General features: G+C 35.1%; 1 protein-coding gene across 3 annotated transcripts in view; it reads right to left on the minus strand.

Moving 5' to 3' along the window:
* Positions 1 to 16714, minus strand: part of Nipbl (NIPBL cohesin loading factor) — a 181477-nt gene that overhangs the window by 30323 nt on the left and 134440 nt on the right. For all 3 annotated transcript variants that reach the window (XM_021183780.2, XM_021183779.2, XM_029469689.1), the window contains 14 exons: positions 14018 to 14249; positions 12765 to 12916; positions 12193 to 12273; positions 11573 to 11673; positions 9399 to 9537; positions 7663 to 7745; positions 6996 to 7128; positions 6266 to 6409; positions 4346 to 4435; positions 3117 to 3331; positions 2922 to 3024; positions 2298 to 2396; positions 2055 to 2201; positions 1120 to 1254 (listed from right to left, as the gene is read on the minus strand). In XM_021183780.2, the coding sequence (XP_021039439.1) occupies positions 1120 to 1254; positions 2055 to 2201; positions 2298 to 2396; positions 2922 to 3024; positions 3117 to 3331; positions 4346 to 4435; positions 6266 to 6409; positions 6996 to 7128; positions 7663 to 7745; positions 9399 to 9537; positions 11573 to 11673; positions 12193 to 12273; positions 12765 to 12916; positions 14018 to 14249 (1854 nt within the window). The remainder of the gene's footprint in view (positions 1 to 1119; positions 1255 to 2054; positions 2202 to 2297; positions 2397 to 2921; positions 3025 to 3116; positions 3332 to 4345; positions 4436 to 6265; positions 6410 to 6995; positions 7129 to 7662; positions 7746 to 9398; positions 9538 to 11572; positions 11674 to 12192; positions 12274 to 12764; positions 12917 to 14017; positions 14250 to 16714) is intronic.

The following is a 16714-nucleotide window of genomic DNA, read 5'->3' on the forward strand; positions in this document are numbered from 1 at the left end:
GAAAATACGTAATAAAAAATATTAAAAAAAAAAAAAAAAAAAGAAGCTGTATTCAGATGTAGCCAAGATAGTACCTTGTGCTGGGACCCAAACTTGGTCATGCCTCCCAAGTGGTACTTGTTTTGGAGTGCACTCAGCTGAGGTTTGGCACTATTAAGAAGTCAGGGGAGGCTACTTGTGAAGGTGCAGCTAGAGTGGCAGTGGAAGCCCCAGGACTGAACTGAAGGGGTCATGCAGAAAAGATGAGGCTTTGCATCATGAAGAGAGCCTATTGGTGAAAGCGAGCACAGTGGCAATGGGAGATGCCAGCATTTTGAAGATGTCAATACCACAGGAAGACTGTCAGAAACAGCAGCAGCTGTGTGTGGAGTGGATCCAGCCTGAGTTCAGAGGACAAGCTGTGTGTTTCCCAGACTGTGGAACCTGAGAAGTGACCCAGGCCTTTTGGAGGAGCCTGGAAGACATTAGTGAGTCCTAGATATTGGACATTGAGTGACTTACACTGTTGGAATTTGGTTTTGCATTTATCTGTGCCCTCATTTTTTTCCCTCATGAAATAGAAGTGTTTTAACTTAATTTTGATTTTATAGTAGTCCACACTTGGGAGAGTTTCTACTTTAAGAGACTTGAAAGTGTTTGAATTTGTAAGACTGTGGGACTTTTTAAGTTTGTAAAATGTTTCGAATTACGGTGTTCATATTAATGTTAGATCTTGAGGACAAACAAGAAAAGAAAGGTTGTGACTTTCCAGCTTTTGTGTGTCAAGCTGACAAGGGGTCAATTATACAGGATCGTTTTATGTCAACCAGACACTAGCTAAAGTCGTCTGAGAGAAGGGAACTTCAATGAAGAAAAGGCCTTACAGGCTATTGGCAAGTCTGTAACTGAAAATCATTAACATACTATTTGAAAATCACTGCAATTTCAATCTAGTAATAATTTTGGATAGAATACAGTCATTATAGTTAAATAAATACTGTAATGGTTGAATAGGTTGGAAAAGATCACATTTTAATAATATAAAGTCTAGAAACAAAATAAAAAATTAGATTCAATATGCACCTAAAAATTGTAACATTAATAAAAAAGAAATTTCATATGATCAGATTTTCATCTTACCTTAATGCCCTCTTCATCATTGACTCTACGAATCATTTTTACACACATTTCTGTAATTTTTGGAAATGTTGGTTGTTCAATACAGATGTCTCTTAAAATCTTTATTACTCTTTTCCTGACACTGATACCAGTATCCTAAGAACAAAATGTATTTTCAAATGTTAGAAAATTTCAGATGTTTTAGGTGTGTGAAAGAAATTTGACAAAATAAAACTAAAGATTTCTCATAATCATTACAGTCCCTATTTGCTAACTGAAAATTATTTTTTATATATTTAAATAATATGACATAACATCTATCTATACTTAGTAATGAACACAAGACCAGAGAATAAATTTGCTGGATTTAACTAAGGTGATAAAATTTCAGAATACCATCTATGACGTAGCAAACAAAGTGTTTAAGCTAAACCAAGTAAAATGTTTTGAATTAACTATTTTTGTACTATACTAATGGTAATGTCAAAACCTTGTCATTGCAGCAATGTATAACACTGTGTGCTAATGCATCAATGTATAGCTCTATAAGAAATCAATATGCTTGAAGTGGGTGGTTTGCCTGCCATGGAAGTAATTTGTACGTAGACAGACAGACACACACACACTGCAAAGACAATATAATTACTCCAGAGTCCTATCCAAAAAACAGTTAATTATCATACATGATTACTACTAATTAGTGATTATAAACCGGCCTAAGGATAACTGAAAAATGGGTCTAAGTTTTACCAACAATGGGCTTTAAAATACTTGCCTCTTCAAAGCATAACCTTCTTTAGAATGGTGATACGGTTCAGATTAAGCAATAGAAAAAATGTGATTCACATTTATTCTTTTTAGATTAAGTTATAAATTTTATACTAAAGTTAAAATGAGGTGTGATGTTTAAGGTAAGGTATGTATTCATAGGTTACTATAAGCTAGAAGACAAATACCAATATTCTTTCAATCAGCATGTCATAATACTGCTCAGCAAGCTGAGGGCGGCACAGGACAAAGCGACCTAGCAACTCCACTGCTGCCTCTCGAACACTAGTGGAGTTATCCATTAATCGCCCATGAACTCCGCGCTGCATGTCAAGCTAAAGAAGAGGGAGAGAAACAAAATGTCACTTACAGCAGCAGAGAGGACCTTCAAATTTGAGAAGAAAAGTAAAACAAAGCACTTTCGCTCTTACCCTTGCTAGAATACTGGGGTCTACAGCAACAACCTCAGACAAACACTTCATGGCTTTTGTTCGAACAGCAATTGCATTTTCACCAAGAACTCGTAGTATCTGCCAGGCAAACATTAACATTCTCATAAATTTTAAAATCCTTAACACAATACAGCATGAAAATATATGTTTTGTGTGTGTGTGTGTGTGTGTTCGTATGTATGTGTAAGCTATCATCTTACTGGTCCAAAATCTTGAGTTAGACCAGTATACATACAAAAGTATTCTATATTTTCAGTATTTTCCTTTACTTCAGTATTCTCAGTTAAACATACATATACGTTTAGTTTATATATTTAATAACACTGAGCTTCACTAAAATCTTATATGTAACTTTTATCAAAGGTAGTATTATTTGCTATGATTCGATAAATGAAAATTTACTTTTATAGGGCCATACAAACACATGTCCATTTGTTTGTACAAGATCAATATGTAGAGGGCAGGCCTAGCTAATGAAAAACAAGGAACAGAGACAAATGCTGCTGCCACAATCCATCAACACTACCCTCAACAAAGATCACACACTGTCCACCATCTCCAAAAGTAACCAGAAGAAAAAAATAATCAGATCAATCAATTTACCTGTGTCAAATAAATATCAAAGCTCTGGGCAAACGGCCTCATAGAGGCCAAATATCGAACAATCAAGCACGCATCATCATAGTCCACAGTATCAGAGTTCATCCTACAACAGAAAGCACCGTGTGTGACTTGATATGTTCTTTTAAATAGCTCTCTACACTTCACATATCTCTAGCCCATTTCCCCGCATCTTACTTTAATGTGCTGAACTGAGAAGGTGTGGTTTTGATAATGCTTCGAAGAAACTTCTTCCGGTTCTCGGCGCGGTGCATGATCTGCCCGGTTGTCTCCAGTTCTTTTGCATGGTGTGCTGCGTCAGACGACTCCTCATCTTTCTGTGACTTCATTGCCTTTTCTGTCTCCAGAGTTGTGTCACGGAACCACTGCGCTATATAGAATTTACGGGAAAACTGCAAACACAGTAGATAAATCTGAGTTGATGCAATTAATAATATTTCTAATTAGTCAGGAATAGTACTGTAGTTTTCTTTAAAATAACCTCTATCAGAAAGAAGCAGATTTAAAAGACTGATAAAATTCTGAAATATCCTGTAATATAGAATTTTCTTTTTTTACATTTAATTATAAAGTTGTTAATGTAAAAAACTAACTTAATAAAAATGATTATTACATATAGACAGACTAGTACTATCAACTACATGAGGTAGACATTCACATGACTCAGTAAGACTTGGTAGTAAGACTACTGGGAAAGTTTAGGATAAATGCATAAAGTAGTGAAGATAAAATACCACCAACTGTTTTCAACTCTTATCTGTGTAAGAAATACACAAATTAAATACAATAAAACCGGCCAGCACAGAAGCACTTCTGTGTATCTATTCTAAGACTATAGGTTAGAAATCTGTCTTAGGTAGCTAAAACAATACAGAGGCTACTGCAGCTCTTTTTATCGGACCAGTTAAAAGATAAATTGAAAACACCCCACGCGTTTATGTGCAGTGTTGTTTATGAACTTTACACCAGGCCTACAAAATGTACAAATTGTATACAGGGCCTGTTATATTCTGGAAATGTTACTTAATTTTCAAAGAAGTGTATACACACATATATCTTTGTACGTGCTAATGGGACATCTTCAACACTGAGTGACCTATACTCATTTTTAGGATTAGTCTAGATTTAGAGATAATCTGTAAACCAAGTGGTGGTGGTACACGCCTTTAATCCCAGTATTGAGGAGGCAGAGGCAGAGGCAGGTAGAACTCTGAGTTCAAGGCCAGCCTGGTCTACAAAGTGAGTTGCAGGACAGTCACGGTTGTTACACAGAGAAACCCTGTCTCAATCCAAAAGCAAACCAAGACAAAAGTCTATAAAAACATTTCCAAATATCTTATTTCCTCTTTCTCTACCCCAATTTACTTTTAGAGCACAATTTAAATTAAAGGCAACACATATCTCACCACTAGCGAAGGGTCAGTTTCAGTGTTCTCATCCAAATAATCAAGCAATGCCTTTTGCAATTGTTGGATTTCATCTTCACCTCCGGAAACCTAAATTACAATAACAGCAACCATCAAGTTATCAGTGGCTCGCTTGTTTATTACGGATTCCCCACCCATTCCTGAACCAGTGTTCCAGCATGTCTGGCTTCCAATTTGTGAGCTTCTGCCCTAGTCTTCCAAAAGGTGGAATTACAGGTACATAAACACTAACCCACTGGTATGCTTTAATAGGTTGTGTAGATGTAAATACATATCTGATGGGGAAAAATGAGAAACACTCAAATATAGTTATTGTAAGAATTAAAAAGTATGACTTCTGAAAAACAAACTGCTACTTGAGCTTGGCTTTATGAACTATATTCTATCTTAAAAAAAGTTTATTAAGTGGTTGATGTAAATATTATCCCAAAATGTCCTTTCCTGGCCCTGGTACAGAATTTACATTTGACAAAAAAAAAAATCAAACCAAAACACGACTTTTTCCCCTAGAGGCAGGACTCACATATCCAAGCACCATTCTCAACTCATTGTATATTTTATACCTTACGAATATACACCAAAATTTTAATCTAGTAAATGAAAAATATTAACAGCTATACTGATATGCACTATATATTTCAGGTGGCTTTATAATTACTATATAGAAATAAAAATTAAGGGGAAGGAAGAGTGTATTTGTGGGCTCTGGGAATATAATTGAGTTTGCTTAATGTGGATTCTGTGGATCTGAATTTGGGTCCCCACACTTGTGTGGTACTTTAATTGAGCTATCTCCCCAGCACTGTTCCAACTGTTCTTTGAAGACTTGATTTCAAATTATACATAAACTTTACTAACTTACTTTCAGCCTCTCATCTGTGGGATCATTTATTTTTTCAAGGAGTCCTAGTCCTTTAACTAATAACTGATAGTAAGGTAGAGAATGACTGCAGAAAAACCCCTGACCTGACCTCTGGCACCCACGTGCTCATGCACACACGCACCCCACATCCATGTGCACACACATGAGTGGGCACATCACGAACACAACAAAACATACACCTACTCTCCTATGCCACTCACTAACACCCAAAATAAAACATAGGGAACATGTCAAAGACACAAAAGCTAGCTCAAAAGGTACGGCACTAGTCAAATACAAGGATGATTTGACCACTAAAATAATGAGTTGCAGAGATAGCTCAGGGGTTAAAAGTGCTTATTGCTCTATTAGAGGACTGGAGTTTGGATCCCAGAACCCATATTCAGTGGCTCACAAATGCCTGTAACTCCAGCTCCAAGGAGATCCAATAGACCTTTCTGCTCACCTGCATATACATGCACACACACACTTACTCACACAAATAAATTAAATAAAAAAATCTCCAAAAAATCTAAGTATTATATTCACTGGTAATATAGTAATGGTAAGTTCTTGCTTTTGATAGTGTATTATAAATATTTATGTGTCAATTCTTATATGTACAAATATATACTAAGCAGCACTCAAAATTTAGCATTAATTATAATTCTATGACACGCTCCTAAGCTTCTGGACTCAGCAGATCCAGAGAAGGACCTAAAATTGATCTTTAGGACAATTTCTTGAGGACTGTCAGTGTTGGTGCTGCTTTTGTAGGCAATCACGTTTGAAAATTTTAGCGCTAGAGAAGTGTGTGTGTGTGTGTGTGTGTGTGTGTGTGTGTGGTGGGGGATGGAGATAATGGGACATGATGCCTGTACATAATTAAAATTAGTCTAGAAAGAAAAACCATGCATATGTTATGGGACATTATGAACCCAACCTGGACTAAATTAGACCCCGTCTCTTTTTCCCACACCAAATGCAAACAAACAAGCAACTATTTATATATTAACTTAAATCCTATATTTCAATACCTGTTTTAAAATTCGTTCTATAGACCCTTGGTCCATTTTGCTGGTGACAGCATCTTTCCTCAGTCTCGCAGCAACAGTCCCAAGGTAATCAAGAGACGCCACTCTTAAAGCCATTTCTGTTGACTTATTACTGAACTGATGGACCTAAACAGCAGATGGGACACTACTGATTAAGGACTAAAATCCTATCATCCTCATAGTTTCAGGATAGAACTATTACTTTTTCTAGTTTATAAAAAGTTAGGTTACTAAAATTTTGAAACAATTTATATCACTCCAAATATACTTTAAAATTAAGAGAAATAACAGTATTTCTTTCCATTACTTATATTGTACTATGAGAACTTAAAAGTGCCATGATTTTAAAAATAATCTAAAACTGAAAGAATGTTCTTACTAGTCAGTTTTATGCTTTCAACTGGGTAACTGCAATAACTCAGGACTCATAGTTGAGATGTTTTAAACCAACAATGTAACAAATACAAGCCCCCATCCCATAAAACTGTCTTAAAAAGCAATGCTATTATATGTAATGAAATCAAAGTGCTAAAATTCACATTTTTGCTTTCTACAGGTATTGACGATATAATGTACAGTTATACACATGCAAAAATAGATGCAATGTTCATGTTCTTACACATTCTTAAAGAATTCATCATCTGTGAATCAGAGTACATCCTCATTATGTTGTCTTCTAGTAATTAATAATCTTTAAATGCTATACTCTTACCAACAGTCTCCCTAACAAACTAAGGAGTAGTTCAGCAGCTGGCCACTCAGGCTTATTGACTGTTGAAAGAAGGTCTTGAACAAAATTTTCAAAAAGTGGTCTGTAATCTTCTTCACCTTGTTTACTACCACATCTAGTCAAAGAAAAACAATGAAAAAGATGTTCATTTTCATAATGTGTGAATTTTGTTAAGTAGATTCCCCTGCTCCTATGTTTAGTAACAAGATATATAAGCGTACGTTAAATTAAATGAAGTCTAAAAAAAAAAATCTATTTCTGCAATTTCATTTTCCATGAACTGTAAAGAATATTAACGGATAGTGTCATTACCCTCTGGAAGCTATAACAATGCCTAACTGGTAATCTGTAGACAAGTCTCATTAATTCTCATGAGCCTTGAACTCCTGACATAAACTTTGCTTTACAAGCAGAATGACTCAAAATTTTGTAGACAAAAATTCTAGAAGTACAACAATGAAATACTTAAATGTGGGGGGTTTAAGAGAAGCAAATTCACTTGTTTTTTTTTTTTTTTTTTAAATCTTTTCCTCATTTTAAAGGTCAGGTGTATTTGAGGTTCTGGTACGGCAGAAAACTTGATTAATCTTCTTCTACAGAGACCACTTCACACTGTGGAAAATAAAAGCACACTGTTGATCTTACTCACTTTTTAAGAAAGATGGAGAGAAAGTTTTGGGCTGTTCTCATAGCTGTTTCATAAGAGTTTGTAATGACAACATCCTGATCAACCTAGAATGAGAAAAAAAAAGTTTGTAAAGAGTGATGATTTGTATATGCTCTGCCCAAGGAGTGGCACTATTAGACGGTATGTCACTGTGGGTGTGGCCCATAAGACCCTCATCCTAGCTGCCTGGAAGCCAGTATTCTGCTAGCAGCCTTCAGATGAAGATGGAGAAGTCTCAGCTCCTCCTCACCACGAATGCCTGACTAGATGCTGCCATGCTCCTACCTTCACAATAATGGACTGAAACTGAACCTGTTAGCCAGCCCAATGAAATGTTGTCCGTTATAAGACTTGCCTTGGTCTCGGTGACTGCTCACAGCAGTGAAACCCTAACTAAGACATAAAGATAAAAGAAATAATGGAGAACTGAGGCCAGCAGCTACTGCCATGAATTATCAAATAGAGGTAAAACATTCAAGTATTTAAGATATTCTTTTATACAAAATGGGAGAAGCCACAGATGGTGTATTAAACACATGTTAAAACATTACAAATACTTATAAATAATGGTAGAGTTCATTTAAGTTTATTAAAAATGAGAAATGTAATTAAATACTACCAGTAGTTTTTTTAAATCATGATTCATATCAGAACAAGAAGCAATGGAGTCAAAGTACAAAAACTATTTTTTTTGAATTATAGATATATAGTTTAGTGTTAGAATATTAGTCAATATCCTAGCTAAAAGAGATATATGTAATTCAACTACCAAAGAATATTCTAACTTCAAAGTTTATGAAACCAATATAGTATAAACAGAAATGTGAAACTTTCAGTAGAAATTTAAAGATTAAGAGAGCCACAGCTGAAGAAATTGTGATAAATACAAAAAGAGCATGGCAGACTTTTATAGTAACATGCAAGAGAACTGTCACTGAGATGGAAATGTGGGTGGCCTCCAGTAAAGTAAAGGTGTGTATCCCAGAACAATGTTAAAGAAACTCTTAGCTTTAACTTATAATGGAATTGTTATGTGTCAAACTCAAGACAAAAAGAATCTGACAAAAAAATGTTGAGTAAAAATTAGCTTTTGATGTTTGGTTTGTTGCTGCACACATTATGCCGGAAGGTCTAGCTGCCTAGGAGTGAATTCTCACATTTACCAGCTTTAGCTGTGCAAACTTTTCCCTTAATTTAAAATTGTTGGTTTAATAAAAATGGCTACATCTAATTAATGGAGGGATTAGAGGTAGGTGGATTTTGAATTACCTGGTTGGGGGTTACAGAAAAACAAAACAAAACAAAAGAAATAAAACGCCCTATAGGATCCAAAAATAAGTATTGACAGAATGTGTAAAACCAAAAGCAACCTTAGCTGTGGTTCCTCCTCAGAGAACAAAGTCCCTTCCCATGTCAATTCCATAGGAATTACGAGCGTGCATACAGGTACCCCTAGCTCTAATCCTTCCTCTGACATCCATTTCTCAGTTGAGGCTGACAGCTGCCCTAACGCGCCAGTTTGAGTGTTGTGATGACTTGTGTGTTTCATAGTGTACAGAAGAGAGTCAGAACCACAACTCATTTTCTGTGCCATGCTCTACAAGAAACCTAAACCCCAGTCATAAATCCCTAATTAGGAATTTCAGTTTTAGAATTGCAGAAAATAAAGATGTTTATAATCATTAAAGTACAGTTATAAAAGCTAAATATTTCCTTACTTTTTTGTTTGAGTCTTCTTCTGAGTTAGGATCCTTCTCTGATGACGGTAAGTGAACTACGCACTGAATAAGCTGTAAAACTAGAGCTGTAACCATCTGAATATACATAGGCTCTCCGTCCACATCACTACTATTTAACCTTTAATGAAGAGGAACAAGTCAAGTCACAGAGGATAAAAACAATCACATATATCATCCATTACCACCTGAAATTTCCAATATGCTTTCTTTACCATTTATTTAGTACTCTGACAGAGTTAATAAGCATAACTTTTATTTATTTTTATATACATTTGTGTTTTGCCTGCATGCATGTCAAGTGTGGGGCATCAGATTCCCTGGAACTGGAGTAATAGTCGTGAACTGCAACATGGGTGCTGGGAATTGAACCCAGGTCTTCTGGAAGAGCAGCCAGTACTCTTAATCACTGAGCCATCTCTCCAGCCTCAAGTATATTTTTAAAACCGGTTTGAAAAAACACCAAATAATGCCTATTCATAAGAGGAAAAACTACAGTATTTAATGTAAAAATTTTATATTTTTATGCACTGCAGATAAAACTTTAATGAATTATTGAATAAATTATAACAACTAAAGTCTGAGGTTTTCCAAATACCCATTATTTTGGTCCGCCTCTAATGAGTAGGGCCGTGATTTGGGATGAAAACCACCTACATGGATGTGTATTTATACAATGACAATGTCTTGCTTTAGAGTAAAGGCTAGTGTAGAACTTGCTATGTACAACTTACTAGCCATTAAATTGTAGCAATCCTCCCTGCTCTGCCTCCCAGATGCTGGGATGCACTACCATACATGGCCCTAGTCAACTTAAAACAAAATAAATATATTTCATTCATTCATTCATTCATTCATTCATTCATCCATTCACTGTGCATGTGTGCAGCTGCTACCGTGGAATGTGGCATTCAGAGAACTTTCAGGGAATCAGTTCTCTCCTTCCAACATGTGAGTTCCAAGGTTTGAACTTAGATCATCACACTTAGTAACCCACTGAAGAATCTTGTGCTTTACCAATTCTTAATTATCCGTGCTAGAGGATGAGATTCTATTAAACTTAATCTCCAAGTGTTTTAGTTTACATACACTATAGAAGTGTAAGAATTCATTTGTATACTGAACACTTTTCTTCACTTCAACAGATGTTTATCAGTGCACACTTAGTTCAAAATTATACTTTTATAAAATCAACCAAAAAAAAAAAAAAAAAAAAAGACCCTATATACCAGGCCAATGCATTTAATCATCAGGAATAATGATGATTACCTATGATAACAGACAATAATGTTGATTACAGCAGTGAATAACTCATTTATGAATGTGCTTAGTGATTAAATAGTATTTAATTCTGTGTCTATTCTTTGTTATTCTTTAAAAAAAGATTTATTTTTATTTTTATGTGTACTGGTATTTGTGTTTTGTCTGTGTACCATGTGCACGCCTAGTGCCCATAGAGACTTTCCTTTATATGCATAGGTGTTTTGTGTGCACGTGCATCTGCATTTCATGGGCCTGGGTGATGCCTTGCAGAAGCCAGAGAAGGGTGTCATATCCCCTAAAGGCAGACTTACCGACACTTATGAGCTGCCATGTGGGAATCAAATGTGGAACCCTTCTCTGGAAGGGTAGCCAATGCTGCTAACATCTAAGCCATTACACAAGCCCCTCTACATTATTCTGAAAGCCATTTTTCAGCTCTCTAAAATATTACTGAACAGCTTAACATTGTCTAAAGATTAAGTCCACCTTTCTTATCACAGCTCATAAAACACATTTAAAACTGTCTGAAGTCTTTTCATCCACATGCCTCATGCTTTTCTTGTAGTTCACTTTGATCTCTAGTGCTTAGAAATGTTTTTGTTGTTGCAAATGAAAGGCGAGGTTGCTACTGGGTTAGGAATGCGTGTAAGCACGTGGAAAGCACAGGAAAGCCCTGCACACGAAGACATTAACTGTTCCAAATGTTAGCAGTGCTCAAGCTGATACAGATGCTTTTATTTCAGGACCAATGGATCTCATTAAGTTCCCTAAATATGCTATATTATTTCACACATCCAAGCTATCTATGGAGTACTTCTTTTGTATAGACGTCCCAAGATAAACCAGAGAGGAATGAAAAGTTCTTCATAGTAGTCACATTCTACCATAGTTACCTGAAATTCCTTAAACTTCTCTTGCTAGTTGGTAATCTTGCAAGTGAAGTAAAAATTTCTTCCAATATTAACTGCCTATGCTTTTCATATCTTGAAAATACCTGTTTAGTAATTATAAAATTACAAGTTAAACTTATTATGGCAGAAAACACAAAAAAAATAGTATCATGAAATTAGGATTTCTATTATTTGAAGAGAAACCACAGTATACATGCTATCTAGAATTAAAATGTTTTCAACATGTTGAGTAATAATGATAAAAAGAAATACATTCAAATGTTGTTATTTATTTTTCAAAGTGAGAGAGTCTGAAGTTTTGTTTAGAGAGACATGATACTTTGGATAGTAAAGTATGACAAGATTTAGAAGACATTAAATCATTCTGGTTTTTTTACAATAAAGTTTGTTACATTAAAAAGAAAGTTTTTCAAATTCAAGAAAACCATAATCAATGAAACCAAACCCGTAGCTAATGAAATCTAATAGGGCTAAAGTAATCCTCATTGTGAGACAATCTAACGGAAAGCAGGAATCTGTCATCATCTTTGGAAATGTGGACCAAGTGATGACAATCTTATTTCATTTGTGGGTAACAGAAATTATGAACTGATTATACTTACTGCAGTGACTAACTTAATGGCACACAATTGTAGTTCACTGACATTTTCCACAAAAAATGGTGTTATTCCCATTGATGAAACCTGAAAATTCAAGATTAATTATTTAGTGTATATCTCCAGATGACTTCAGTGACACTGAACCTTACTATAGTCTAACACTCATACTTCAAAATACCCACAGAGCATGTTCTTTTCTGTAGCCTAATTAGCATATATTTCTTCTATAGCCTCCTCATTCATATTAAATAACTTGCTTCTGAGCTGCCATTTCTCTAGTCTCTACATTTTAAACTGAACATCCTGGAAGTTAAAAAAGAAAAACAATTTTGTTTTCATGGATGAAACTATTCCAACATCTTAATACGCATTTTTCATAGACATTAGAATTTGGAATTGATCTATTCTTGCCCTTCCAGCTCAGTGGGCTTCCTTTCAAATATAATGGAATCTCTGTTTCTTCACCATAACACACTCTGAGTGGGCACACTGTGCTGCCATTACTACTGAGTGAACACGATTACACAAGATTTCTTGTGCCTAAGAATTTACAAAATGCTTCGAAAAAACCTTACCTGAAGAATTGTTGTGTCTGTAAGAAGCTGTATCTCTAGCAATTCTGATAAACTGCTAACAATGTCACAAACTTTGTTATAGAGCATTACAATTACTCTCTGCTTATGAGTAGAACATTTAGCCCGTTTGGCCTTTGAACTCAATAACCCTCCTAAAATAAAAGAGAATTCAAGATAAGAAAAACATTAACTTTTAACATTCTCCATGAAGATTACTACTATGATCTTCTAAATTAAGGGAAAACAAACAATTCAGGGTGCTACATAAAAGTAGTGCCGCAACTAAAGATGACTGTTAATTAAAAGAGGAAATAATTCCTTAGGAGCACTGTACTGGAGTGGTCTTTTAATAAGTGTCTACTATATTGAAGTTTCTTTTTTTCCCTTATTCAAATAGGATAGTAAGATTATAGTTCTCCTTTAAATTTCCTGGCATTATATTACACAGTAAGAAATCAAATAAACTGTATACACATTCAACCATTTTAGTGATCACATAATGCAAGCTATGGAGATAAGAATAATATCTTGAATCAACTCATTTTGCAGATTACTATTATTTTGAGTTCGATTAGAAGGAAGATAAACGTTACTCAAAACTATTATAATGTGGAATTTTCTCTAACTGAAAAAAATTACTTCAACTATAAATACTGGTTGAGTATCTCTTGTTCAAAATTTTTCAGATTTTGTAAAACTTGCATAGATTCTGCTACTTGAATATCTTTAATCTAAAAGTCATGAATGTCATAGTACAAAGCTTTCTGTGTACCATGCTAGTCCTTAAATAGTGTTTAAAGATTCCCTTCAAGTATATGTGTATGTGTGTCTATGCCACATGCTGGATCCCACTGAGCTGAGGTGACAGGTGGTTGTGTATAGTTACAGGGAACCAAATTTAATTCTCTAGAAGAACAGACAACAATCTTAACTGCTGACACATTTCTCTAGCTCCTCAAAGACTTTTCAGAGTTCAAAGCATTTTGGATTTTCAGATTAATGGGTGTTCAACCTACAGTTGTTAAAGTAATGAACTAGTAAAGATGTTTATATTCCAGTTAAATATAAAAATCAAACCCAATGTATGTTATACATAATCTATTAATTTGGGCCAATTAAATCTTTGTATTCTGATTCACTTAGCACTGAAAATTTACAATGAATAATTCTGATAGTTTGCTGAAACAAACAAACAAACAAACCCAACCCAACCCAACCCAAAAAAATCTACCAGTACAAAAGGGTAAACTAACCTCCATGTGGATCTACTCTGTAAACAGGGTCATACTGGGGATAGAGTGTGTTCTGTAAATGAAATTTAGTGTACTGTATAACTCTTTCAATTACATCTTCAATGTATACAGCTTTTGGCATGTTAGGAGATGTCATAATGTTGATCGTTGTAAGACAGGCGTCTGCTGACTTTGTAACTCTTTCCATAATTAGGTCTCTCCACAGTCTTTCTTCTTCTTCAGTATCATTATTCTATAAAACAGATCATTGTTAATAAAGTAGGAATAAAATACACATACAGGTTTACAATATTAATAAAACAAAGCTATATGATTTTGATTGGTTGGAGGAACAATCTAGTATCTACAGCCTTATTAGACTAGTCTAAAAAATCTGGAATAAAGTACATATAATGTATCCCTTTAGCCAAGATTAAAACAATTTTTTTGTTTGTTTGCGTCATCTTCTTTTTTTTTTTTTTTTTTTTGAGGTAAGATCTCACTTTGTAGCCCATGCTGGCCTAGAACTCTCCAGGCTGGGTCTGAACTTGGAGCAGTCTGTGTCTCCTGAGTGCTAAGATTATACGCATGCACACCAAGCCTCACTTAGTAAGGCAAGATTTTTGTTAATACTTCTGTATTCTGTTTTTGCTATTGCTTCAGCATTTTCAGACACAATCTACTCACTCTTCTTCCTATCTCAGTACTAGATGATACTCCAAAGACAAAGACACAATCATAGCTACCTTTATCTTTGGTGTGTTTCATTCAGATCTAGGATTTTAACTTCAACTATACTGAGTAAGAATTAATTTTGTGGGCTGGAGAGATGGTTCAGTGGTTAAGAGCACCGACTGCTCATCCAAAGGTCCTGAGTTTCTTCCAAATCCCAGCAGCCACATGGTGGCTCACAACCATCCTTAACAAGATCTGAAGCCATCTCCTGGAGTATCTGAAGATAGCTACAGTGTAACTTACATATAAGTAAATAAATCTTAAAAAAAAATTAACTTTGTGACTTGGGCATAAACATGATAGTTAAACTAAGCGAGAACAAAGAACTAGCAAGTGAAGAGCTTTTATTAAAAAGTAGTAAAATGTTACAGACTTAATTATTACTAGTATCTGATTTTATTTGTTTGTTATCTTGTTACAAGGTCTCTCTATGCATCTCTGGCAGGCCTGAAAATTGCTATGTAGTCTAGGCTGGCTTTGAATTGTCTACAAATGTTAGGATTACAGGCATATTAGAGCCACCATGCCCAGCCAAATATCTATTTTTAAGCACTATTTTTGAGACAATTTGAAAAGTAGATATATGTGGAACTCGTGGGATAGTTCTAGGGTAGAAGTGTGAACTTGTTTCAATCTCCAGGACTTCCTTCTCTTCCATCTGCAAATGAAAAGGAAAACCTAGGGATGGCCATGCTTGCTTATAATCCTAGTCCTTGGAGGAGGATATGTTTAAAGCTACTCTGGGCTACATAGCAAGTTCCAGTTCTGTCTGGGTTATATATCAAGATTCATGTCTCAAAAAACATCAGAATAGAGATATACAGCGTACTTATGACCAAATATTTTCTAAAATGGAAAATTTAACAATCAACATTAGTCTTTTACACATTAGCAAGTTAACATTACAATTAGAATAAACTGCTTTAGGCTCAGAGCTAGAGTGTAAATATTCCTATCAAATTCTTTTTTTGTTTGTTTTTTTTGTTTTTTGAGACAGGGTTTCTCCAGCCCTTGCTGTCCTGGAACTCACTTTGTAGATCAGGCTGGCCTCAAACTCAGAAATCCGCCTGCCTCTAGCTATCACATTCTTTTTACAACAGAAACATCAACTTTATATTACAGGATTACTTCTGGGCTTCATGTGTGTGATTCATGCTCTCGACCACTGAGCTACATTACAATCCTAGAACTTGTTTCTCCATGGCAGTCATTAAATTTTCTTAGTGTCTATGGAATTCTTTACCATTGATTGCCACCTTAGGCTTCTCTAAGCTGGGTTCCTGCTCTTCCCCCTCTCCACACAGCTTGATTCAAAGCCTGATTAAAGCTCAGGGGATAGATTGTTTTCTATCACAGAGAGCTTCTAGTTCAATAACCAATTGTATCACACATATTCTCTCTTACTTTCTATCAAACAAAACCTCAAAATAAAATTCCTTCCTTAGACTAGTTAAAAAAAGACACCACTAAATACAGATGAAATGAGGAACAGCTGCGCATGCCTGCAATCCCACCACTCAGGAGGGGTTAACTGGGAATGGAGAGTCCAGAGCCAACTTGGATTATATGAGACTCTTGACTTTTAAAAAAAAGTCATCAACAACAAACATAATTTTTCTATAGATTTTTGTTTCATGTAGATCACACAGAAATCATATACATTCTATAACAATTTTCTCATGAGATGGTTTAGTGCATGTATTAAAGATAGACATATATATGTATATATATGTATATATGTATATATATATATGAGAAGTACATACACACCAAAAGTGCTAAATAAGTGCTTATCACTAGATGAGAATATATTTATGTTTTAGAAATTTCAGCAGTAAATACACTACTTTTGTAATCAGGCCTGTTTTAAAAACAGACTGTCCCTACACAGCCAAGAGTAGCCTGGAACTTGTCATCCTCTTGCTTCAGACTCCCAACTGATGGTATTATATACACATTACAACTATCTCCAGCTAGACTTTT

Source organism: Mus caroli, chromosome 15, assembly GCF_900094665.2.
Source record: "Mus caroli chromosome 15, CAROLI_EIJ_v1.1, whole genome shotgun sequence".
NCBI lineage: Eukaryota > Metazoa > Chordata > Mammalia > Rodentia > Muridae > Mus > Mus caroli.